This window comes from Puma concolor, chromosome C2, assembly GCF_028749965.1.
Source record: "Puma concolor isolate L17-30 chromosome C2, mPumCon1.1.hap2, whole genome shotgun sequence".
Taxonomy (NCBI): domain Eukaryota; kingdom Metazoa; phylum Chordata; class Mammalia; order Carnivora; family Felidae; genus Puma; species Puma concolor.
In genome coordinates this window covers 72,170,164-72,196,211 of record NC_141675.1, presented here as the reverse complement: position 1 = coordinate 72,196,211, position 26,048 = coordinate 72,170,164, and the positions used below count along the sequence as shown (strand labels likewise).

At 44.5% G+C, this 26,048-nt stretch overlaps 1 protein-coding gene and 1 pseudogene across 1 annotated transcript in view; both read right to left on the bottom strand.

The window, feature by feature from the left end:
* The window catches only part of USP13 (ubiquitin specific peptidase 13), a 120,186-nt gene extending 102,324 nt beyond the window's left edge, over positions 1-17,862 (bottom strand). The window contains exon 1 of the mRNA XM_025913585.2: positions 17,544-17,862. Within this exon, the coding sequence (XP_025769370.2) occupies positions 17,544-17,711 (168 nt within the window). The 5' untranslated portion in view covers positions 17,712-17,862. The remainder of the gene's footprint in view (positions 1-17,543) is intronic.
* Positions 17,863-21,060: 3,198 nt separating this feature from the next.
* On the bottom strand, positions 21,061-21,189 carry LOC112850656 (U4 spliceosomal RNA; annotated as a pseudogene).
* Between the last annotated feature and the right edge of the window lie 4,859 nt (positions 21,190-26,048).

Genomic DNA, 26,048 nt, shown 5'->3' with positions numbered 1-26,048 from the left:
CTTGCGCTATCTCTGTCTTTCTCAAAATAAATCAATAAACTTAAAAACATTTAAAAAAAAAATCTCAGGGCAAGTATATGCCTACTAAACCAGCAGAAAGTATGAAAACTACAAAGCCTGAAGCCACAGAGAAAACCTGGATGGAGTCTCACAGTATAAATCGGTTCCATCCTTCTAGAGATCAATCCAACTGTGACTCTTTGACACAGTTATTTCTCCTTTGGGTACAGACTTCAGGAAACCAAAATAAAGAGAAAAGAAAGCTAATTTGCACAAAATATTCATAGATACACTGTTTATAATAGGAAAAAGAGCTCCCAAACAAAGGAGATAAAATATGTGGCATATAAACAAAGCAAAATGCTATAACGTTATTTAAATTGACATATTACGAAATATGTGTAATGTACACAGAACATAAGTATAGAATTGTGCATAATTTGCACAGAAAAATAATGTTCATGAAAAAAAATACATGCTGATGACAGGGAGGAAAGAGAAGAGAAGAAGGGAAGTCTGTTCATTGACCAAGACCCAAAATGAAACTGGAATGTGATCAATGTTTTATATTTAAGTTCTTGACCTTGGGACTCACAGCCTTACCTCCTGTTACCTTTGAGCTTGGTCTAAAGAGGCGTTTGTCAAACTACTGTCATGAAGAACCAGGTTGTTTTCTGTTGTGTTTTGTTTTGTTTCTGTTCATTAAGGAAAGATATGTGGTCCCACTGCACATGACTAGACCCTGGCTCAGCCAGATATGAACTTGCTCCCACGTGTAAGTCCCACAAAACCCAAACGGGTCTATATGCTGTCCAAACAAACTAATCCACTGCTCACATGCTTGGATGTGGCTACAATGTCAAGTTGCTATAGAAATTACTAAATGCTTACTCTCAATGTTTGTACTTCTCTCTTGGCACCAGTCAGCTGACCACACTTGAGTAGCATTGGTCTAGAGCTAGTGGCTGCCAAGTCCACACCCCATTCTTAGAACTGCCCAGTTCTGGAACGGGGCAGTTCTAAGAATGTGTCATGGTGAAGAAAGTGTGACTTCAAGGACCTTCAGAGACACCAAGCCTTCAGAGCAGCCCACATCAAAACTAGCTACACACACCGATGATGCCTTCACGACTGTACAAGTGCCCCCGATTCCACGCCTGTCCACTTATCCACCTGCCAGCCTCTGCCCATGACCACATCTCCTGACTCCTCACCCAGTGCTGCCGGTCCTGACCTTCAAATCCGTTTTTATTTCAGAACCGTTAGCATCTCACTCACTGAAATCTACAGCTGTGAGAAACCCATGCTTCCTTCATTTGAGGCCACTACGTTCAGAAGCTGAATCACACGTTCACTCCTTAAGGGTAGGGAAATCATGTCACATTCATTACTAAATTCCAACAACAGTACTCTCTGGGGCAGAGCAGAACTGAACAAACATATGGAATGAGTGGAAAAGTTTGTGTAGTTATCTCTCACTCGGCTACATAGTTTAGTCTCTCTCTCAAACTGATCCTCAATGTCCTTCTGATTTGGATTTAAAACACTTCAGAGCACAGGCTCCATCTCAAGTCACTAAACAATGAGGATCACCAAAAGAAAACAGATGACCGTGCATAGAAAAACAGCCTCAGGTGGCTCAGTCGGTTGAGTGACCGACTTCGGCTCAGGTCATGATCTCACAGTCTGTGAGTTCGAGCGCCGCATTGGGCTCTGTGCTGACAGCTCAGAGCCTGGAGCCTGCATTGGATTCTGTGTCTCCCTCTCTCTCTGCCCTTCCCCCACTCATGCTCTGTCTCTCTCTGTCTCAGAAATAAAAAAACATTTAAAAAAATTTGTTTAAAAAGAAAAACAGCCTCAGGCGCCTGCAGGAACGCTAGGTTTTCAGGTTTGTTCGGTTAAAGTCAAGCCCTTGGCAGCTTGGACACTTGAACCCCATTACCCCAGCTCTCCTACTTTCTGTGACCAAGCCAGCCTCCTTGGCTCTTCAGGACTGTGACTGCCATGTCCACACCCTATCCCACCTTGGACCCTATCTGGCCCCTGCTTCCAGAGGTCACCCAGCCCAGAATGACCAATATGCGCTTCCCTGCCTGTTTTTAGCTAAATAAGATTCTAATTAGCATTTTCATGATGCACTAAACAGAAATGTGACCAATGTGTAACACTTGATTTAGAAACCTGAATTCACAAGGAAGTCAAGAAATACCACTCAGGGCTTCTCTGAAGTTCTATAATGATTCCCATGACAATTCTCCCACCTCACAATCAAAGAGAGAGGAGCAACATTAGAAGCCCATATGTTGTTTAATTGCACTCTTCAAAGCATGTCAATATAAATACGATGGATACATAGCTGTTCATTTATTACTTTACATTGTATTATCCTATATGCCGTTCAGAAGTAACATCAAGAACGAAGTCACCTTTTTTTATACCGCTGCCATTTAAAAGAATATTAAAACTGAGGTGAATATAAAGGTCAAGGTTACATGTTTTCAGAATAGCAAGTGAACAGTCATTTTAAATAAAAATACACCACATTGTCAATCAGTAGGTGTTCAGAGAACTTTGTTTACGATGGTGTGTTCTTGGAGACTTGGAGACCAGCCTCCGCTGGAAGACAGGAAGGGAGAGTGAGCCTGTGTGAACAGTGCACTCAGGAAACAGAGTCGCTGCGTAACACTTGTTTTTATAACCACTGAACAGTGTGGAAAACAAGCGGTCATTGCCGCAAAGAGAAACATGATGTAGGTAGATGGAGTCACAACAAATCCACGTCCAGGACAAATTACATACTAACACCCAGGAAGACTGTGACTCACACACGCATGCAAAAGGCAGATGAAAAGGACAACACAGTATTTTCTAGAACACTGATTTTTTTTAAAGCAAAGAAAAAGAAATCAACTGACAAGCTGCTTGTAACAGTAAAAGGAAATAACCTGAATGCCCAAGTATGTGGTACATTCATGAAATATAACACTCCTCAGCCATTAAAATTGATTTGTAATGAGTAATTCCTGATATAGGAAAAGCACATGGTATTTCTGAGTGAAAGAAGCAGGTAACAAACCTGTATATGACGTTACAATGGACACAACATGCATGCACTACACGGCATGCGATGTTATCTCAGCATGAAGAGATGATGTGGGATTGCTTTCCTCATGTTGTCTTTTGGCATTTTCTCATTTTTCTTCAGAAAAAATGATTCCTTTTTGGGGGCAACTGGACGGCTCAGTTGGTTAAGCATCTGACTCTTGACTTCAGCTCAGGTCATGATCTCACAGTTTGTGAGATCGAGCCCCGTGTCAGGTTCCACACTCTGCTTGAGATTCTCTCCCTCCCTCTCCCTTTGCCCCTCTCCCACACATGCTCTCTCTCAATCTCTCAAAAAAAATTGATTCAGGGGTACTTGGGTGGCTCAGTTGGCTAAGTGTCCGACTTCAGCTCAGGTCATGATCTCACAGTTCGTGAGTTTGAGCCCTGCATCAAACTCTGTGCTGAAAGCTTGGAGCCTGGAGCCCCCTTTGGATTCTGTGTCTCCCTCTCTCTCTGTTCCTCCCCAGCTCACTCTCTCTGTCTCTCTCTCAAAAATACATAAACATTAAAAAAAATTAATTGATTCATTTTTAATAGTAAAAAACAATAAAATTTTCCTTAATTAACTATGTTTAGAACCAAATATACGTACACATAATAGAACAAATGCTCCCTTTTCTTAACCCAAGCTTTCCTTAGGCTTTAACAACCAACTTCATAGCTTTAAGAGTCTGTATCTTCTTGCAACTCACAATAAAAGTGTGACCTGAAAAAACTAAGAGATTATTTCAAAAGCTGTAGGTAAGGAAATTTGGGAACACACAATAAAAGAGGTGATGAGGAATATAATCTCAGGGAGACAGATGAGAATGTAATTACAACAAAAAAATGAAACAAATCAAGGACACTGTACCCCAGCTCAGGTAGACACCATGCATGTTTACAGAAGGGAGATAGAGATATCGTCTGTGTGAAGGGCAAAACAGCTACAAAAGAGAATGAAGCTGTGATGCCTTCTCTGGGGGCAAGAGAAGTTGGTGGGGTGTTGAGCAGGAGGCGTTTATTCAGCAGAGAGAGAGAGAGAAGCATAGTTGGTGCTCTGATGACATGTAATCCTACTAAAAGATCACTCTGGCTACCGGAGGGATCTATAGGGTGGGGGTCAAGAGAGTATATGGTCATGAGGCTATGCAATCTAGACCCACGCTACCACTGGCCACATGTGAATATTTAGATCTAAATTAAGTTAAATTAAAAGTTCAGTTTCTTAAACACACTGGCCACATTTCAAGTGCTCAATAGCCACATGTGGCTAGGGCTTACCATATTGGACAGTGCAGATACAGAACAACTCCATCATCACAGAAAGTTCTTTTAGACAGTCCTTGTCTAACTAAGTAAGGCAAGATGGTGGCTTAGCCTGGGGGAGGTGGCAAGAGGTCAGGGAAGGGGACTCATAGCAGAGATGGGGAAACTTTGGCAGATGCAGGTTATAATTTTAGGATAGAACCCATAAGCAAAGAAGATGGATTAGATTGTAGGGGTTTGTGGGAAAGAGCAGGATCAAGGACAGTTCCTGTTTTAACTCTTAGACTCGTAAGACTACCCACCTCTCTCTGCTCAACTCTTGCTTCCATCAAGCAACCACCTGTCTATTAATTCTGCCCTGCAGGTACTTCCATATATCTGAATGGTAGATATAAATATTCCAATGACCAGAGCACAGATTCCCAATACATTCTGGCTTCTAGAGCAAAACAAACAGACAAGAGTTTGTAAGTGCAAAAACTAAGTGCAGGCAGATGGGAAACAAATGTGCAATAAGAAAGTAAAACAAGGTTCCAGAGCAAGGGCAGCCAGCATGCAATCCACAGAAAGCAGAAATGTGATGGTAAAAAAAAAAAAAAAAAAAGCACTGTCAAAAAATTGTTCACCAGTAGAACAGAACTTCCAGAATGCAATATTTGCAAACTGTAAAACCTTGCTTCCAACGGCAAATCCACTGAAATAAAATTATCCAAATAAATTAAGTAGAAAAAACCAAATGCATATAATCCCAGGAGAGTGTAGGTCTCTCTGCTGAACATCGATAAATCATGCCTGTAGCCGTGAAGTGTTAAGAAAAACTAGAAATGTTGATGCAGTGATGATTCTTCCAGTTTGCTCCCACTTTGACGTTTTCCTCTCTGCAGAGGGCTCCCACGTATGCCTCAGAGCCATGCAGCCAACCCAGACAGCTAAAGGCAGAGTTCAAAGAGCTACATTCTGACACACCACAAATTTACTGTTCCACTGAAGCGTCATGTATTAACTTTTTTCCTAAGGATAAAACCAAATGCTTGCTCTGGGTATTTGGAGCAATGAGGATGCTGTCACCAGAACGGCTGGGGAAGGGTTAGGGCAAGGCTTGTGGAGCAGCTACTATGATGCTCATAGGACACATGGGCAGAGTAAAAATCATCAGAGTGAAGACACTGAGGTGAGCGTCCTCAGCAGTGCTAAACTGAAGCCACGATCCACCTAAGTAGTTCCCAGCTGACACACAAGAAGAGAAAATGTGAAACTACCTTGTCAAAGGTAAAAACCTTTTATACTCATTTCTTCTCATTTTTAAAAACAGATGGCTTTCTTCAGGATGCATTTCCCCTGACAAACTCTATTAAATGTGAGGATTAGGTTTCCAGGAGAACCCATAAAAGTCCATCACGATGAGCTGGATTTGAGTATAATAGCGCTGAACAGAATACCCCCTGTCCAAGGAAGCCAGCACACCTTCACGTCCAAGGCTTCTGCTGTAGGGCAGAACCTCATGCAGAATTGCCAAGTACGGGATGTCTCTCCTTGGCAACCCCAAGACCCTATAAATACCCATCTCACCTTCTTCTCAGAAGGATCCCTGCCACGAAATCCCACTAGAGAGGTAGATAACATTAAGTAGGTTTAATGGGAAGCCATGTTTATAACAACCCTGCAAGGTAGGTACTACAGAGACAAAGGCCCGGAGAAATTCAATGAAAGTAAGGCACCAGCTGAAGTCATGCTGCTACTCAGTAGTAACAGTGCAGGGGGGAGGGGTGGAACCCAGGCCAGTCTGGCCCTCCACATGCTGCCTGGTGCAACAGAGAAGCAGATGCTGTTTTGGTGGCAGGAGCTAGGTGGGCAGCTGTCAGTAAGCACACGCCACCACGGGAACTCGGAGAAAAGAGCAGTTTCTTCTTTTTTTTTTACCAAAGCTGTTTCATTCCAGGAAAGCAGACCAGGCAGGCAAAGGAGAGCACACGAGTAGGTGGCTTGTGCCAGGTGTTCTGCCATGCTGTCCTGAAGGGGAGAAGAGAGGCTTCGGCAGGCCCTGCCATCTCCACTTCCCAAACTCGGAAGAACGGCTGGGGTCCCCGGGAGATGGCTGCTCCAGGCTGACAGCTCCCTGACCAGACAGCAGCGACACCCAACGTGCTGGGGTCCAAGACCCTGGCGAAGCAGCTGCAGGCTCTGGCGGCCCCACGGCTCACCCACCCTCATCAACTGATGTCCAGCTACTAGGCTGGATCTGTCAGTGATCCCGCTGCAGGCCTAGACATATAGTGCACATCAGCTGGGGCTCCTTCCAAAGCTTCAGGCTGGAGACTCAATGGCAGAACCTACCTAAATGGCACGTCCAAACGAGCAATTCAGCAGCTGTACCTAAAGGATACAATAGGTGAATTACTCTCACCCTTGACCCCTGCCTGCTCCTCTTTCCTCCTGGCCAGTCAATCCACAAATCCCACTAATAGACCACCAAACCTATTTCTTTTTTTTTTTTAAGTTTATTTATTTTTGAGAGACAGAGAGAGAGAGAGAGAGGAAGAGAGAGAGAGAATCCCAGGCAGGTTCCATACTGTCAGTGCAGTCCCATGCAGGACTCTGTCGCTCAAACCGTGAGGTCATGACGTGAGCCGAAGTTGGACCTTAAAATGACTGAGCCACCCAGGTGCCCCTAAGCCTATTTCTAACAGCTGCTGGGACAGAGACATCTGTGTCCTGGTCACCACTGTGTAGCCACACCCAAAAAATTAACCAAGACCAAAAAAGCAACCTTTGGTTTGATTAGGAGAAAGTTTCCATAAGTGCAACTCACAAGAGCTATTCGCCTCTAGGCCAATCGCCCATGGAGTCCATATGGGGCAGATTTACTCTAGTGATTTTATTTCATAAAACAGTAAAGTCTGCATGTATTCCATCTATGACTGCTCATGCAACGTGATTATCTGTTCAGATTTCTAATTCCTGGAGGACACAGGGCCCCAAGCTCCTGAGTTTCTCCACGCAGTACTCCCCCACCTGACTGACCATCTCACCTACCTCATGTATGCCTTTGATACGCTCCTTCTGTCAGGCTCCAGGCCTCGAAGTCACCTCCAGCTCCTTCCACGCCTTCACCCACCGCATATTCGGTCACTAAGCTACACTGATCAAAATTTCTGAGTTTGTTCCCGCCACCCTGCCATCTCTAGCCCCACTGTCATCACCCCAATGAAAGTACCCACCCCCAAAACTACAGGAGCCCTAGCTCGATCCACGTTCAAGCTCTCCCCACCTCTCAACCTCACTTCTCACTCCACTTCCAGGACAGCCACAGCAAATAACCACTGTCCCCTAGCTCATAACTGGCCAGCCCATCCGGCCTAACCTTACAAGACCCACCATTACAAGCCACAGAGGATTCAGTCCTGCTTTCCAGTCTCCCCCTCTTCCTTACATGTGTGCGGAACTCGGTCCCAGCTCCGTGCCTCCGTCCCCTCCTCCCACAAAATGCCACTTTTTCAGATCCCATCCAGGTGTCCAGACCAGTAACTTTGCCAGATTTTACTGATTATTCATTCTCATGTCTGAAATCTCCATACATTACAAGTGCCATGTTATTTAAAACTTAAATACCCTATTTAGTGCTGCAGGGTCTAACCTCCTGACACATCAGGGCTTAAGTCACTTCTGTGTCATATACCAGTCTTTGAACAAGTCCCTGAACAAGCTACCTAACCTCTCTGACTCTCAGTTTCCTCTTCTGTAAAAAAGAGTAACAATAGTAGTTATAATTTACAAGCCAGTTACTATTGTAATTAAATGAGATGTATATAAAAGTACCCACTACCGTGTTTGACACCTAACAGATACACAAAATTGGCACTCATATTCCACCATGCTAGAAACATCCATGCCATACCCATCTTTACTGTGGTCCTATTTCCCTCCTAAATACTCAAACTCTCCCAGGGCAGTGCTACATGCATTGTAGGTTCTAAGTAAGTATTAATGCTTGCTAATTAACACAAAACTTTTATTTAATTAATTAATTTATTTTGAGAGAGAGAGAGACAGAGAAAGCCCAGGAGCACAAGCAGGGGAGGGACAAATAGAAAGAATCCCAAGCAGGCGCTGCACTGTCAGTGTGGGGCCCGATGTGGGGCTCGAACTCATGAACCGTGAGATCATGACCTGAGCTGAAATCGTAAGTCAGACACTTAACTGAATGAGCCACCCAGGTGCCCCCAAAACATTCTATTTTTAATCTCATCACAGGAAGCACATACTATTGTGTACCTCAAGCAACATCTCTAGTCTGCAGGCATGTTCAGATTCATTCAATTCTGGTCATTATTGTATTGACCTCCTGTTCCAGCCCTAAAAATAGCTGCTCTTGTTCCCATCTTCCCTATGCACGGGGACAAGGGGAGTCCTGGGCTGACGGCCCACAATACTGGACGTGAGCAGCAGCACAGATGCCTGAGCTACATCCACAGAGACCAGCCCTCCTGTCACTTCCCTCAGGGCCACCATGTGTGAACACCTCTACCAAGATCCCTGTGGCATCTAGAATCACAACACACAAAACACTCAGCAAGTACCCAAGACAATTTTCCCTAGCTTGACAAGGGTCAAGCTTACAACTTTTCAGATTATAATATGACAGAATAAATATATGGTATTGGTTAATTTTAATAACATTTTTTATTCCAAAAGATATGCTCATGATTCTTAAAAAATAGGAGGAAAAAGGGACAGATGCAGCATGACTAGCACAGGTCTACAAATGGCACAGTCTTCTGTCTTCTCTTTTCCCTTTAATTCTCTAAGACCCCAACTGTTCCGTGTCCTCGACAAGCAGTATCCCAACCATGATGGAGATGTACAGAGTGTTTTGAAAGCACAGGAAAACAAGTGTCTAACTCAGCTGGGGGGCGGAGGGGCAGTGGTGAGGGCCTCACAGAGAACAACCAAGCTGGTTTTTAAGGATCAGTGGGGTTTTCCCAGGGGGGTGAGAGGTTGGGAGAAGCCATTCCAGGCCAAGGGAGGAGCATAAGCCAACACATGGAGTGCTGAAAGCATGGAGCGTGTGAAGAAGGCAAAGTCCCTTGGCCAAAGGGACCGTAAGCAGAGGGCGGGTGCTAAGTAACAACACTGGCAGGGAAAGTTGGATCGACTTGGTAAACTGATTTGAGGTGCTGTGTTAGGAAAGTCTCAATGGTGCTTTGAAAACATCTAGGCAGGGAAGTGGCATGGTAAGACCCATGTTTTAGAAAAACTGCGTACACTATGGCAGACTGGAAGGGAAGCAAGGTAGTCAGTGAAGAAGCTTCTTGCGCAAGAGTCCAGGCAAGAGATGATGAGGGTTTGGGCCTGGGCCGAGGATAAGAGAGGAGCCTACACCAGAACCTGGTCTCTAATGGGAGCCACACCACGTCCACAGCAGCATTACACACAACAGGCAAAGAGTGGGAACAACCCAAGTGTCTAGCGGCACGTGAATGGATAAACACAATGCATTATACACATACATTGGAATGTTACTCAGCTTTAAAAGGGAAGGAAATTGTGACACAGGCTACAACATGGACACCCCCTGAAAACATTACAGCAAGTGAAATAAGCCAGTCAAAAAGGATGACGACTGTGTGATCTTGCTTAGATACAGGACCTAGAGCAAATTCATAGAAACAGAAAATAAAATGGAGGTTGCCGGAGGATGGGGCATGGGGAGTTATTGTTCAAGGGGGGGACAGAGTTTCAGTTTTGCAAGATGAAGAGTTCCAGAGATGGGTGGTGGTGATGGTTTCGCAACAGTGTGAACGTACCTAAGGCCTACTGAACAGCAGACTTAAAAACGGTGAAGATGGCAAATTTTATGTTATGTGTATTTCACAGTTTCCTTAAAAGCAGGAGAGGGAGAGGGAGGCAGAGTTGATAATATCGTACATCTCCTAGCCTGTGGCCCTAAATGAAGCGCAGCACCTTTACGGAGCTCCAGTCCACAGAAGGACAACACAGGGGAGTGGAAAGAGAATTCGGAGTTGCACAGATGTCCAGACTCATTACAACTGAGAACAAAAACTTTCCCAAAAGGCTCCCTGACAGGATCAGCATCGTCCCTTACACTCCTTAACTCTAAAAATGATACAACTTAAAAGGTAATTAATGGCAGCCAAAAAGAGATAGGAAATGACTTCTTCATTACTCATTTGGAAAAGTGGGATTCTAGCGTACATGGGGCAGATTACACAAATAAATCAATTCACTCCTTTCTGAAACCCAAAGAAAAGAACTGTAAAAATGTTATTTTCTTTAAAGTGTATTCATTTTTGAAAGAGAGAGAAAGCACAAGTCAGAGAGGGGTAGAGAGAGACAGAGAAAGAGAGAATCCCAAACAGGCTCCGCACTGTCAGTGCTGAGTCCGATGCAGGGCCTGAACCCACGAACTGTGAGATCACGACCTGAGCCAAAGTCAGACACTTAACCAACTGAGCCACCCAGGCATCCCGCAAAATATTATGTTTTTAAACACATAAACCATAGAAACAGGACTGAAGATGGAGAAGCACTAAAAGACTAAGACGAGCTAACAAAGCTGAACCCTAGGCCTGCAACAGAGAAAACCAAGACCCTATCTTACATATACCCCTGAATTTCCAAAAGGCTCCACAACCGGCAGCTCCAGGTAACTCTGGAAACTGGGGTGAAACAAGGGGTAAAACAAGACGGAAAGTTTGGGGGCACCTGGGTGGCTCTGTCAGTTGAGTATACGACTTCATTTAAGCCCCACATCAGGCTCGTGGGAGCCTGCTTGGGATCCTCTGTCCCCTTCTCTCTGCCCCTCCCCTGCTTGTGCTGTCTCAAAAATAAACAAACATTTAAAAAAAAAGAAAAAGGGAGAAGGAAGGTTTGGAAATCCATCCAGGTAAGCAGTCAGAAACCCAAATCCCTCCTCCACTCCCAGTGGTGCCTCCCACACTGGTAACCCCTGGAGATTTATTCTCTGAAGCAGGTAAAAACACAGCAGTCGGGTCTGTGGGACAAGGAGTTCAGGTAGGAATAAGGGTTCCATTCTGAATACATGGAGACTTAGAGGTGTATGTGTAATGTATGTCTATCAGTCCAGATGTAGACCCAAAATACCAACTATTCTAGGTATTTCAGGCAGGGAGGCGTTTAACACAGGGCATTAGAGGTTTGCTTAACAATCATGGCTGGAGCTGTGAGAGCCAAGGTCAAAGAAACCACCATTCATGTTCAGGAAATCAAGATGCACAAGCATCTTAAAAAACTGCAAAGATGATCCCAGCTCCCCCATGGCTGAGGTAGCTCTGAGTCCCAGACGGATACTCTGAAGCTGATGAAAATCCCACATCTGGTATGTACCTTTGCTGCAATAGCAGTAGCAACTTCTTCTGAAACTCTCGCTGGCAGAACCGAAATCAGAACCCTCCTGTCAAAGGATTCTGGCAACTGTAGTGCCCAGGTTCCCAGCCCCTACAACATGGGAGATGGCTTAACAAAACGGGTTGAGGACCAGGAGACCGTATCCAGCCAGTATTCAACATCCAGATGCCAAGACCACCCTCGTGCTCTCCTCCCACTCAGTTCCCTGCTCCCCAAGTACTGGCGGGCAGACCTTCCCTTTCCGGGCAAAAGAGGACAAAAATCTCCCAGCCAGTGGCCAAAGGAAAAAAACAGGGTGCTAAAATTTTAGGTTCTCAAAGAAACAGCCCAGCCAGATCACACTACAGTGACGCTCACAGAAGAATAAGGTATTCTCATCTCCAAAAAGGCCAACAATTCCCAGCAAAGTAGCTGTAATTTTTTTCTAAAGGAGTCAAATTCCGTACATTTTAATTTGCTTCAAAAAAATGGGCATGAGTTTAAAACATAATGTACATGACACATATGACTTCTATAGTTGAGCTAAGATTAACAATCAATTATTCAATCCCCACATATGTGAAAACATGAACCCATAAAAGCCACAACACAGGTGAGATGTGTTACTGAAGCAGCCAGTTGTACTTTTCTTACCTAAACTCTAGATCTTGGGTTTTCAAAGTATGACCTGTCATGCCCCCAAACCCTTAGTGATCTACAAGGTCAAAACTATTTTCATGACATGAACTTATCTACCTTTTTCACTCCTGTTCTATCCTGAGCATACAGGGGCATTTTTCAGAAGACTACATGACATCTGATGACATCATCAGCCTAATAACTAACAGAGTGGAAGTTGTTTTCAATTTTTCTGTCTTAATCTCTAATATGGTAAATATAAATAGAAACCACACAAAATCTCTTTGGGGTCCTTGAAAATATCTGAGTATACAGGGGTCAAGAATCTTGAGAATCATTGCTATAAAACAATGTTTTAGAGGCGCCTGGGTGGCTCAGTCGGTTAAGCATCTGACTCTTGGTTTCGGCTCGGGTCACTATCTCTCGGTTCATGAGTTCAAGCCCTGGTTTGGGCTCAGCACTGCTGGTGCAGAGCCTGCTTGGGATTCTCTCTCTCTCTCTCTCAAAAATAAATACATAAACTTAAAAAAAATGTTTTTGTTAGTTGCTTTTAGAAAGGAACTTTTAATATGTAAACCTAATTAGAATTAGTTTGTTTATATCTTCAAAGAGGAAAAAATAAATGTTTTACTATCTTGTATCTGTTGATCCCTTAGGAGGAGGAATTTTCTACACAGATCCCAAATTATTTTTCCCCTACAGTAACCACCATGATGACAAGTCTCATTGCCTGGAAGGCAGCTCACAGTGAGTCCCTAACAGGAACTGTTCCTACAAGTAAAGGATCGCAAAGCCTTTCCCAATGGATATGTAAACCAGCCCCTACCCTGAGGCCCCAGTTCCCCAGAGTTTTACAAAGACTTTCAGGAATGTGGAGAACCAGCAGTGACATCTCAACATCACCAAGGGGCCTCAGAGCTTCAGAGAATGGGAAACAAGATCCCTCTGACAAAATAATGCTGATGCTGGAAGGGAAGGAGAGGAATGAGGGACTCTCACATCCTCTTGAGCCACCTCTGCAGCTGCTTGTCACAGCAGGTGTGGCCTGAGACCTCTCTCTTCTCAGCAGCTGCTGGTGCTGGGAAGCCTGCTCAGCCCCTCTGGCACAAATACAAACCTCGAAGAGTGAGAGCATTTCACTCCTGGAGCACCTTTGATCAACAGACCACGGGAGCCAGTGGATAAACACTCCCCTCGTCCATGTCCCAGGCGGAGAACACTGAGATACATTCAACAGTTCCCCAGGAAGTCCCTGGCTGGATTGAGCACCAGTGGTCCACTGCGGCAGCTGGCTCCATAACTCACTCTTGGATTGGCTTTCCCTTTTTCCTTTTGTTATTATTCCCTTGGACGTTCTTCCTCTTATGTTCCCTGGGATACCCTTCCAAAATAAACTGCCCATGCTAAGCTCCTGTCTCAGTCTTTCAGTTGACCCCACCTAAGACAAGGCATAAGATAAGCGCTCCACATCCAGACAGGTGGGGAAGGGACATAGCACAAGAGTGGCCCTCCTTGTCCCCATTCCTAAAGCTTGGCAAAAAGCTTCACATCTAGCAGATGTTTTAAAACTCTCAGTTAAGTGAAAAGAGAAGGAAGTGATGACAAACTATGGAAGACAGACTGTAACTGCTCTGTTGTATGACATAGACTCTAAGTAAAATGGGCTTCAGAGAAAGGGATGAAGTCTCAAGTAGAAAGGGAAGGCTGAGAAAGACTCCCAAAGATGATCAAGAAAGGAAGGTGGCTCCAGGAAAGGAAATATGAGTCTTAGCCACTGGAGACCCAGAGACTGGCCTCCCCAGAGCTGGCAACCTAGAAGCTGAGGGGAGGCAGGACAGAGTGTATGCAGATGAATGAGGGGTTCGACAACCAAGGAGAGAAGTAGAGTTTATATGGTGGTCCATGAAGGCTTGTGAGAAAAGTGCGGACCAATGTCTTCACTTAACCACACCAACCTTTCTATATAACTCTGAAGACTGGGCTTACAACCCGTGACTGACTCTCTTTATCTCTTTCTTTTCTTCCCATAGTGATTACTACTTGGCCAGGCACTCTTCACATATTAATTTATTTAATCCACAAAACAACTCCATGAGGTAGGTTCTATTATTGCCCCCATTTTACAAAGGGAGAAACTGGACCACAGACAAGTTACACAGCTGGGAGACAAGAGCAGGGGTTCAAACCCTGCCAGTCTGGTTCTCTCTCTCACATCTGTCCCCCACAGTCAATAAAGTCACCATATTCTACATGATAATCCTACATGATTCCTTTCACACTGTTTCTTATATGTTGTATCCTCAGCATTTTCAGAACCTATAACCACATGTAATTCATACATTTCCTAGGCATTAGTTGAGTTCCTGGCATATACATATGCCAGATGCTGCACCAGCAGCTGGGGATAAAGATGCAAAGTCCTCACTCTCCAGGAAAGTCCCATTACACATCTTGCAAGATGAAACAAGTCATGGAGAGGTGAACCTGTAGGTCAAGGTGAGAAGATGGGCCTGGGATGAAATTGGGATGAATTGGTAGGTGAAAAAAAACAAATTCTCACTCATTCCATAAGTGTTACTGAGTATCTGCCATGTGCAAAGTCCTAGAAGACAGGAAGGAAAGGAAGGAACACTGAAATGAGTTACCATACAGTCCAACCCAATCCTCATACCCACACAGGTGAGGAATAACAAAGCTGTTCACACCATGCCTGAGAAATAGTAGATACATAATAAAAAAATGATCAATTTAGTCTTCCTCTAACTCCACTTTAAATCACATAACTTACAGTTTTCCATAACTGACCACATAAAATCAAGATCCTGTTGTAGGTATTCAAGGCTCTCATCGTCTACTCTCTACTTACTTGGTTCTGACCTCACTACTTATTAAATCAATCTTTTTCTTCCCAATACATCACAGGCAAATAAGGAGAACACATTCACACTTTATGTGTCTGCCCATGTGATTTACCTTTACTGCACGTTGGTCTTTTTTTATTTCTATCCATCTTTACCTATGGCTACTTTCAAAAGTATCCAATGCTAGGATGATAATTTTTTCCACTCACATGGTTTTGGCCTTTCCTCTACCACAGTCCTGTGGCACTTGTAGATTAAAGCCTCTGGTGTGTTTGGCACCAGTGGATTTAACTGTTTGGCTCTCACAGTCGAGCATGTAGGAGCTGGCACACAGTAGGTGCTCAAGAACCTGTATGTGATTCATGATGAAGCAGTACCAGAGAGAAAGATCTTGCGTTATCATACATAGTGTTTTGACATCACTTGTTATAAAACCTTCTTTCTCTTTCTCCCCATAGATAATGAAATATAATGATTCATCAGCCTTGTAAATAAGCCCAGTCTCCCCAAGGAACTACTGTGACATGAATGAAATCATCATTTTACACTGGACACGATGCTTCTAGAATGGTGTTTGGCACACAGTTAACTCCCAGTAACTATTTGTGGAAGTGAATTAAAACAATCAGCTTTTTTTTCACACCTGCCACATACTATATCATGTGGTAAAGATTTTTAATACCAAAGTTTTAAGAATTTGAAGAGCAGCGCAGATCAAATACAGTAAAAGTAGCTTTATCCACTCTACATGTTGTGCTATCCTGAAAGACTAGGCCACTCTCTTCTTCCTGGACTTCACAATCGGTCAGTTGCTTAAGTTAGGGAAGACCATCATCCCTCTCCACCCTTAGGAGCTATTAATGGGAACCTGCCCATCACTAGACACAAGATCTGAAAATGGCATTTTCAAATACTTTGTGGAGAACAGGATTTAATGACACCGCTGACAGTCACTTTAAGTAGTGTGATCACAATATGTAAGTATTAAATAAAACCATCTCATTCCACTTAGACCTTTTTGAAAGAAAATAAATAAGTAATGAACGAAAAGCAAAATTTTTATCCCCCAAATGATCTGAAATTAGCATAAAAGAAAACCTAAATATCCTAGAGAGAGGATATTAATTCCGGGACTCCAATGTGTATAACAAACAAATATGCTTTGACATCAGCCAATATCAACCCACCAGATAATAAAGGATACTTTGGAAAATTGGTCTCTCATTTGGTTTTTCTTTTTGTTCCCCCTCCAACGATACTCTACATAATGTGAATAAAATGTGTTAGACTATTGTTTGAAACCTGCCTCAGTCCCTCTAATCCAACGCACCTCCCGGTTGCATTGAGATCTGCCGGTGACACATGAGATCTAAAGTGGGTGGATAAAAATAACCTGGTCCTCAAAAAGACATGATAAACGCCAGACAGCTGAGTCACTTTGAAGCCCATCTGACTCTTGAAAGGGACATTCACCCTCCTTTTCCTTGTCACACATATACATACCACCTGGTGAAAAACACCACCAACCTCCCTGGGTGGAAGGCGGTGATCTGTCGTAACTTCCCCCTCCAGTCTCAGGTCACAACCCGCGACTAAACTTTTAATAATTTATACTAATGCATCTCAGCCCCAGCTACTCATTTAGAAGAGGAAGGGGAAAGACTTAAAGGAACCGTAATAATCCAGTAGACCCCCTATTTCTGCTGCCCAACTGGAGGCACCCGAAGGTTTCCTGTGACATTCTAACGGGAAGAAAAGGAGTGGGGGAGCAATGCAAAGTGGAGATAGAAAAGCTCAGCGAGGAAATCAGAATCGTCCAGGAGCGGGAATCCCTGGGCAGAGCAAACGGTCCCAGAAAGAGAAGGGTTGTGCGTGTCTACGGGGGATCGATGCGGTCCACCCGCCCGCCCTCCACTCTCGCCCCGGGAAGGACGCAAATCATCCTCAACGTGCAGTTCAGATCAGGGAACTCTTCCATTGGATCTACCTTTCAAACGGTGGCGGGGCTGGGGCCAGGCAGCTGGGAGCTGGGGCCCAGTCAGCCTAGGAAGGCTGGCGGAGCTAAGCCTCGGCGACCCAGTGCTCAGCTGCAGCAGCCTCGGGGAAAGCAGCGCCCGGCACGCAGCAGGCGCTCACTAAGTGTTTTCCGAACTGCAGTGCCCCTGAGCCAACTCCGCCGCCGCGGGAGGAGGTCCCCCGGCTGCCACTGCGCATCTTCTCCCCCGGCTTCACGTGCCGCCCAGTTCCGCGGCTCGCGGCCGCCACAGGCCGCTGGCACCGCGACCCTCCCCCGAGGCGCCGCGAGCGCCGCCGAGCCTCACTTACGGGGGAGTCGTACGAGAAGGCGCACTCGTTCTTGTACACCCTGTCCCCCGACCTGGGCACGCGGATCGTAGGCATGTGGGGCACCAGCAGCTCGCCGATGTCTCCCGCAGCCATCTTCCTGCTGCCGCTGCCGCCCGGCATGCCGAACAGGGCGCCCCGGCGCTGCATGGCCGCGGCGCGCACGCGAGCCGAGCCGAGCCGAGCCGGAGCGCTGGATCTGCCCGCGGCGGCGGCGGCGGCGGCGGGCTGCGCGGGCGACCGGAGCCGAGCCGGGGCTGGCGGGCGGAGCGGGCCGCGGGGCGGGAACGGGCACCGGGGGCCTGGGGCGGACGAGCGGGCGTGGGGGGGGGGGGGGGGAACGCTGCTATTTTTAATCCAATGGCGAATCGCCGGCCCAGCTGCAGCGTCAGGCGGGGCGCTGGGGAGCGCCAGCCGCAGCGCGCCGGGGAGGGGGCGCTGGAGAGGGGCCCTGCGCCCCGATCCGGCTCGGCAGCGGGGGGCGGGAGACGAACCCCCGGGGCGCGGGCGCGGGAGCCGGAAGCGGGCGGGCGGGGAGGGGGGGACACCCTCCTCCCGCCCCCGCCGACGGGCCGCGGTGGGGCTGCCCCAAGGTGTTTTCTACCCTAGATTGATAGGTTGCGAAAGGGCAACTCCGAGGCAGCTAACACAAAGGGCAGAATTGGGGGGGGGGGGGGGGGGGCGGTTAACAACCGCTTGCTTTTAAAACAGCTGAAGATAAAAGCGGGTACTTCCCCTGCCTGGGTAGGGATAGGATTCGACGTGCAAATCCGGATTGCACAGCTCCGGGCCCAAATCTAAATTTGCGCTTTGCACTTAGGTGTTAACCTCACTAAACCTTGTTCTTCACTTTTTTAGCATCTAAAGCTTATTGAAAGAGAATAGAATATGATCCAGTGAGGATGGACATATATTTTTGCAATAATACAGATTTTTCCTACGCATGGAGAGGAAGATCAAGATTTTTTTCGGGGAGGCTTTATATTTTTCTCTTTGGAACGTATTTTGCGTGATGTGTTCGAGGCTTCTGCGTTGAACATTGAGTAGCCTCGTTTGAAGATCTTATTCAGACACACATATTCCTGTCTTGCAGGTCCAATTCCTCAAAATAAATAATGAAGGGGGGGGACTAATTTGCAAACTAGCTTGCCCTACAGCATACTCTTATTTTCTCCAAAAAAAATTCTTAAAACAGGTTCAGTTCCGCTGAGGTTCGCTAACGACACGCAATGTAAAGGGCGGTAATTCCTGACAATTAGTGGAACGCAGAAATAGCAAGAAATAGTGAATAAAAATGCTTATTTCTATAAGCCTCTCCCAGATCAAATTGTCTTTAAAATATCGGTTTTTTTTCTCCTTCCCATTATTTCTGTTACTCTGCGTGATTCTGCAGATGTGCGGGTTCAGCTGGGAGACAGGTACCTAGAATTTGATGTGAAACAGGCAGAGATGAACCCTCGCTTGCCCAGCTCTTCTTTTTATTTTTTTTTTTAATTTTTTTTAACGTTTTATTTATTTTTGAGACAGGGAGAGACAGAGCATGAACGGGGGAGGGTCAGAGAGAGGGAGACACAGAATCTGAAACAGGCCCCAGGCTCTGAACTGTCAGCCCAGAGCCCGACGCAGGGCTCGAACCCACAGACGGCGAGATCATGACCTGAGCCGAAGTCGGCCGCCCAACCAACTGAGCCACCCAGGCGCCCCGCTTGCCCAGCTCTTCTAAATTCTCATACCAACACGCAAGGCTCAAGCAGACTTCACATCCAGGTTCATGGATGATGCTTGCTTGTCTAATTACAGGAAAAACTTTACCCAAAAGCACTCAAAACCTACAGTTTAAAAATTTTTTAGATTAAACGCAATTAATTTTTTTTTTTAATTTTTTTTTCAACGTTTATTTATTTTTGGGACAGAGAGAGACAGAGCATGAACGGGGGAGGGTCAGAGAGAGAGGGAGACACAGAATCGGAAACAGGCTCCAGGCTCTGAGCCATCAGCCCAGAGCCCGACGCGGGGCTCGAACTCACGGACCGCGAGATCGTGACCTGGCTGAAGTTGGACGCTTAACCGACTGCGCCACCCAGGCGCCCCGAGATTAAACGCAATTTAAATCGAGACAGTTTTTCACCCTTCAGACTGATTAACATGTATTGCGTTGGCCTGGGTATAGGAAACAGGCCTCATATACATTGTTGGTGGGAGTAAAAACAGTAAACAATAACAATATTATTGACCATAATTTTATATGCATATACTGTTTCCAGTATATGATGCTGCAGATGACCAGGAATTCCTCATCTAGACATTTATGCTACAAATAACTTCACACTGTGTAAGGATATTTGTTAGAGCATTGTTCATAGTAAAAAAAAAAAAAAAAAAAAAAAAAATGGAAACAGCCTAAAGATCCATGTGCAGGAAGTGGTTAAAATACAGCACTGTTGAGAAGAAGGAAGCACTTGGTGTGTGGTGATGTGGAGCAATATCCAAATCACATTACTTGAGAAAAAAAGCAAAGTGTATATCGGTGTGCAAAAGCAAGGACTGCATGCAAGGCACTCTGATACACCCTGCATACCACAGGTCTTCCCTGCAGGTGGTTGCACCTGTGGTAAATATTCTATCTATACACATCCAGAGGCTACTATATATATATATATATATATATATATATATATATATATATATATACACACACACGCGCGCGCATGCAAGAGCGCACACACATAGTATATGTGCATGCAGGTGCATGCGTGCGTGTGTGTGTCTGTGTGTTTGGCCTTCAGATGTTTCTAGAAGACTACATAAGAAACTAATGACAGTCAGGCTCTATGGAGAGGAACATAAAGCCAGCGATTAGAGAGCGATCTACAGCCAGTCTTTACCTTTCTCTAGAAAGGTACGTTTTTATTATGTGCAACTATTACTTTAAAAAATAATTAAAGTAGCCTGGGTGGCTCAGTCAGTTGAGCTTCCGACTTTGGCTCAGGTCATAATCTCATGGCTGGAGAGTTTGAGCCCTGAGTTGGGCTCTGTGCTGACAGATCAGAGCCTGGAATCTGCTTCAGATTCTGTGTCTCCCTTTCTCTACCCTTCCCCCACTTGCCCTCTGTCTTTCTCTCTCTCTCTCTCTCTCTCTCTCTCTCTCTCTCAAAAATAATAAAACTTAAAAATAAATAAAAATAAAAAAATAATAATAATTAAAACTCAATTATACACTCTAAGTTCAATAACCAGTTAACATGTTTTTGGTATATTAGGTTCACATACTTATATTGCTTTCAAGATGTCATTGCAAATGGGTAAAAACCAACATACATTTTGGCAAGACTGGAAAGACATGTAAAATTTAAAGAGTTATGTTTAGAATTTGGTTATAGGATTTTGTTTCTATTTTCAAAATGTCTTCAACGATATTACATTTGGTTTATAATATAAAAATGTACCAAGACAAAAAGAGAAACTTCACTGAAAAAACCTGGATCAATTACAGAAACTTTTAATTTAATTTTACAAATTCTACATATGAATTTATAACCGGACTATTTCAATGAGAAAAGTTTTCAACCAGCAATACTGGTGCTTCATGTAAACCTCATTGGCACCAACACTGCCACTGCCCAAAGTTCAACCTGACTATTTTACTAATGGACCACTTTCTGCATGTAGATCTTGATCAAAGAACAGGAATAAAGTGATGATGGGTAAACAATTTTCACTTCCAACATAAGTTCACTGTCCTCCTGAAGAGATGTCAGAGAACCTAAGACTAAGAACTAACTTGTGTCCCATCAAGTATTCAGTCCACCATGTCACTCTACTGCTCAAAAGCCTCTTTGTAGGACATTGGCAGTGAGTTTGCCTCCCATGGCCTTGCATTCAAGGACCTCGCTCTTTGGCACTCTCTCAGACTTGACTCCCACACCTTCTTCTGGTGAGGTGGATTATATTGTACCCAGGGATACATGTACTTGTCTCCTAGCCTTGGTTGAAAGCTCTCCGCTCTCATTTGTATCTTCTCAATCCTTTCAAGCCTTTTCTGACTGTTCCAACCCTCAGGGATGGGTCTTAAATGCAGACAGCCCCTACTGCCTGTGCCTATCATCGCATACTGCCATGTGACTTCTTTTGTACTGTTAATTCGTCTTCGTTCCCTATCCTTTCCCTCTCTAGAGATAATACACTGTTTGAAAGAAACTCTGTTTCTTAGGATCCTTGCACATTGTGGAAACTCAGTGGAATAGTGCGCGCCCATAAAGGTACTGCTCTGTTTATTTTGGGCACCCAATAAGTATCTAGGAGGTGAATGACTCACATCTGTGACATTGTAATAGATATGTTTTGCAGTCAGCTTTGTGTTTTATGTAAAATACATTGTTTCACAAATGCTGTTCCCAGAACTGACATAGGTTACATTAAAAAATGACATGAATGTTACTGTGACTAATGCCAAAAAGGGGAATTGGGGAAATCTACAGAGAAAAAAGATATCTTAAGTATTTCAATTAGTGGAATAGCTCTTGACCTCAGATGCCCTCCAATAATGCTCAGTGATCTAGTAAAGCCATATACGGTGATAGCTTGTTGTGGGGCATATCCATAAAATTTTCTATCCTGGCAGCTAGCCTCCACAAGAAGCACGGGTTATTAAGTGTAAAAACAATAGGTCACTGCTTGAGAAATGTACTGCTTTTTCCATTTAAGAAAATCTCTAGGGACTCCTGGGTGGCTTAGTCAGTTAAGCATCCAGCATTGGTTCAGGTCATGATTCTTGTGGTTCATGAGTTCAAGCCCCACATAGGCGTGTCTCCTGTCAGCACAGAGCCTGCCTTGGATCCTCTGTCTCCCTCTATCTCTGCCCCTCCCCCCTCTCAAAAATAAACATTAAAAAAAAGAAAATTCTATATTACCATCAAAAGTCATGTTATAAGAATATTCATTGACATGGAAAAATGTTCACTATAATGCAAACTTCAAGAATTGGTAATAAATAAACATATACACTATTATTTGCTTAAATACATACACACACACACATATATATAGGCATAGCATAGAATAGGGATTAGATTGGAATGGGTCATATGTTAATGGTAGTTATCTCTAAGTGAAAAAAAGAAATTTTGTGCTTTTCTGTGTTATTGCAATGTTTTACATTAACTATGCATTTATTTTTTTTTAATGTTTATTTATTTTTGAGACAGAGAGAGAGCATGAACGGGGGAGGGTCAGAGAGAGGGAGACACAGAATCTGAAACAGGCTCCAGGCTCTGAGCTGTCAGCACAGAGCCTGATGCGGGGCTTGAACTCATGGACTGCGAGATCATGACCTGAGCCGAAGTCGGTCGCCCAACCGACTGAGCCACCCAGGCGCCCCCATTTATTATTTTTTTTAATAGGGGAGATATTAACTTTTTATACTATCACTGATTATGTCAATTTCTTGGCCACTTGCCCTCTTTCTTATCTGTTTGTCCCTTTCACCACGCATATAAAACTAAACAAGTTTCTTATGGACAATCTGCATAAGTAAAAGGTAGGTTCACACTGGAATGAGCAAACTCCTTGAACAATTCTTAACATCAAGATGAGATAAGCTGTTAGTCAATTTAAAAGGAAATCTGAGATCCCTGTTCACGTCTTGGGGTTCTGCGATGTGTAATACTCACCACAGTTCTTCCAGAAGCCTGACTCATAAGTTACTCATAGAGATAGGTAGGCATATTGCCTTTCAGGCCAGTCTGACACCATCCCTACTCATGTCCACTGTCATTTCCATGTACACACAGGAAGACATGTCCTCTGCTCAGGTGTAGAAAAGACTATTGTAAATACAGTAAAACACACACACACACACACACACACACACACACACACACACCATGGGGCCACAGATTACTTTTCAGGCTTCCTAGTAAATGGGCAAAGCAACCTAAATATGATACATACTGGCTCCAAAATCCAAAGAAACTCATCAAACATTGTGCCTCATTGTTAGTGATAGGGAGCTCAAGATGAAGAACTTAACCTTCATTTTTCTATATTATTAAACTCCCCTCCGGAATTTCACTGGGATGGCAAGCCCCTGTATTTCTCAGAATATATCTCCTACCCTCTGTCACAGGACATCTGCCACTTCCTGCTCCCCAGGTCCTGTCTGCACATTGTCATTACTGTCGGGATTAACATGATGTCCTGTAGATGCTGATGGCCAAGACCAGGAGTCGGTGCACTGCAGCCCATGGACCAAATCCAGCCTGCCATCTGCTTTGTAAATAAAGTTTTATTGGACTCCAACCACACTCATCCATTTGCATATCATCTATGACTGCTTTTGTGCTATAACAGCAAAGTGCAACAGAAACCATATGGACCCAGAGTATTTGTATCTGACCCTTTATAGAAAAGTTTGCCAACCATTGGTCAAGATCAATACAGGTTATACGTTATGATCCAGAATCAGAGAATTGGCATCACTTTAGACTTGTGCTACTTACCTCCAGATGATGGCAAACCTGTTTATCTGAATGGAACAAATGCTTTCACCAGATCAGTAGCTGCAAAACAAATGCCAGGAGATGTGTTCATTTGCTTCAGTAAGGAGATCATCTCTAGAATACCAGCTAAGTTGAAATCACCACCCTGTTAACTTTACCCCAGTCCACCAGCATTCTCCATTCTAATGGTGAAAATAATAGGAAATGATGGGAGAAAGAATGGGAATATGATAGCAATCATCAGCTCTGTGTCTTCCTGGTCTTTGATATAGTTTCACTGGAAGAGCAGCTTTATTTCATGTTTACACAGTTGTTAGGGAGAGAAAACACCAGTGGCTCCCTCTTGGTTTTTCCTACTCTAGTAATGATTACTCCAACAGGGAAGGGAGCCATTGTGCAGATCCTACAGTTCACTAAGGTCACGTATTCCAATAATACTTTCAAGAGCTGGAGTACTATCTACAGGATGAGCTTGGGTCCCTCTCTGCCTACCATGAGGCAAACAGGAGTCAGAAGCTCACACATCAGGGGCACCTGGGTGGCTCATTTGGTTAAGCATCCAACTCTTGATTTCAGCTCAGGTCATGATCTCACAGTTTGTGGGATCGATCCCCGCATCAGGCTCTGCACAAATAGCATGGAGCCTGCTTGGGATTCTCTCTCTCCCTCTGTCTCTGCCCCTCTCCCCCTTTCTCATTCTCTCTCTCTCTCTCTCTCTCTCTCTCAAAATAAATAAACACTTAAAAATAAATAGGGGCACCTAGGTGGCTCAGTCAGTTGGGTGTCAGACTTCGGCTCAGGTCACAATCTTACAGTTCTTGAGTTCGAGCCCCATGTTGAGCTCTGCTCTGACAGTGAAGATCCCACCTCAGATTCTCTGTCTCCCTCTCTCTCTGCCACTCTCCCCTCATGCAGCTCTTTCTCTCTCTGCATGAGAGAGAGAATAACATAAACATTAAAAATAATCCAATAAAAATAAAAATAAATAAAATAAAAATTACAAAAAAACTCATAAACTCACATGTCATCTATTCCCAATAAGCCTTTGCTCTGGCAGATAAGAGTGGCATTCCACCAGGCTATAGTTCTCATCAGAGCCAGTTCCCAATAATCTCTAAAAAGTTTGGATATTTCTCATTCTCCAGGACACAGTTACTAAGGGAGTGGTTACGGGGAAGGCTAGAAGGAAGGTGCACAGTGTCCATATTTGGTAATACTGTAGTATCTTTCTTGAGGAACCCAGCCTCTTCTTCAATCAAGAAGCTCTGTAGTAGGGGCACCTGGGTGGCTCAGTCAGTTAAGCGTCCGACTTCGGCTCAGGTCATGATCTCACGGTTCGTGAGTTCGAGCCCCGCGTCGGGCTCTGTGCTGACAGCCTGGAGCCTGTTTCAGATTCTGTGTCTCCCTCTCTCTCTCTGACCCTCCCCCATTCATGCTCTGTCTCTCTCTGTCTCAAAAGTAAATAAACGTTAAAAAAAAGAAGCTCTGTGGTATCAACTAACTCCTGTCTGTGACAGTGACTATCTAGCATGGTGGCTTGATTCAGGTCTTTGCTTGCTAAACTTGGATTTGAGGAGGGTGGGATACATCTGAGTGGAATGTCCACTGCTTGCGCTCCCAGGAGCCCCACGATAAACGATAGCCAGAGTTATCTGTGAATTAGCCGTTCCCTAAGATCTGTTAATCACGTTTAGATTGCTGCCTAATACCATAACCATGCCAGCTTTGCTCGTGGTATGAATTACTACCACCTGGGGCATCTCTCTAGGACTCTTAGCCCCACAGAGATCAGAAAGCCCACTTCAGGGAAAACTTTTGTAAGAAGCACTCCGACCTGTTGGAATGATTAGTAAATTGCTTTTGAAAGACTCTGAGCCCCATTGGAGATATATTTGATAGGTCAGATTCAGCATTTCTGTGTCTTCAGTCCCTTCTTCTATGCTATGCCAAGGGACTTCTAACCCTTTTGTCATCCTTTAGCATGAGTCAG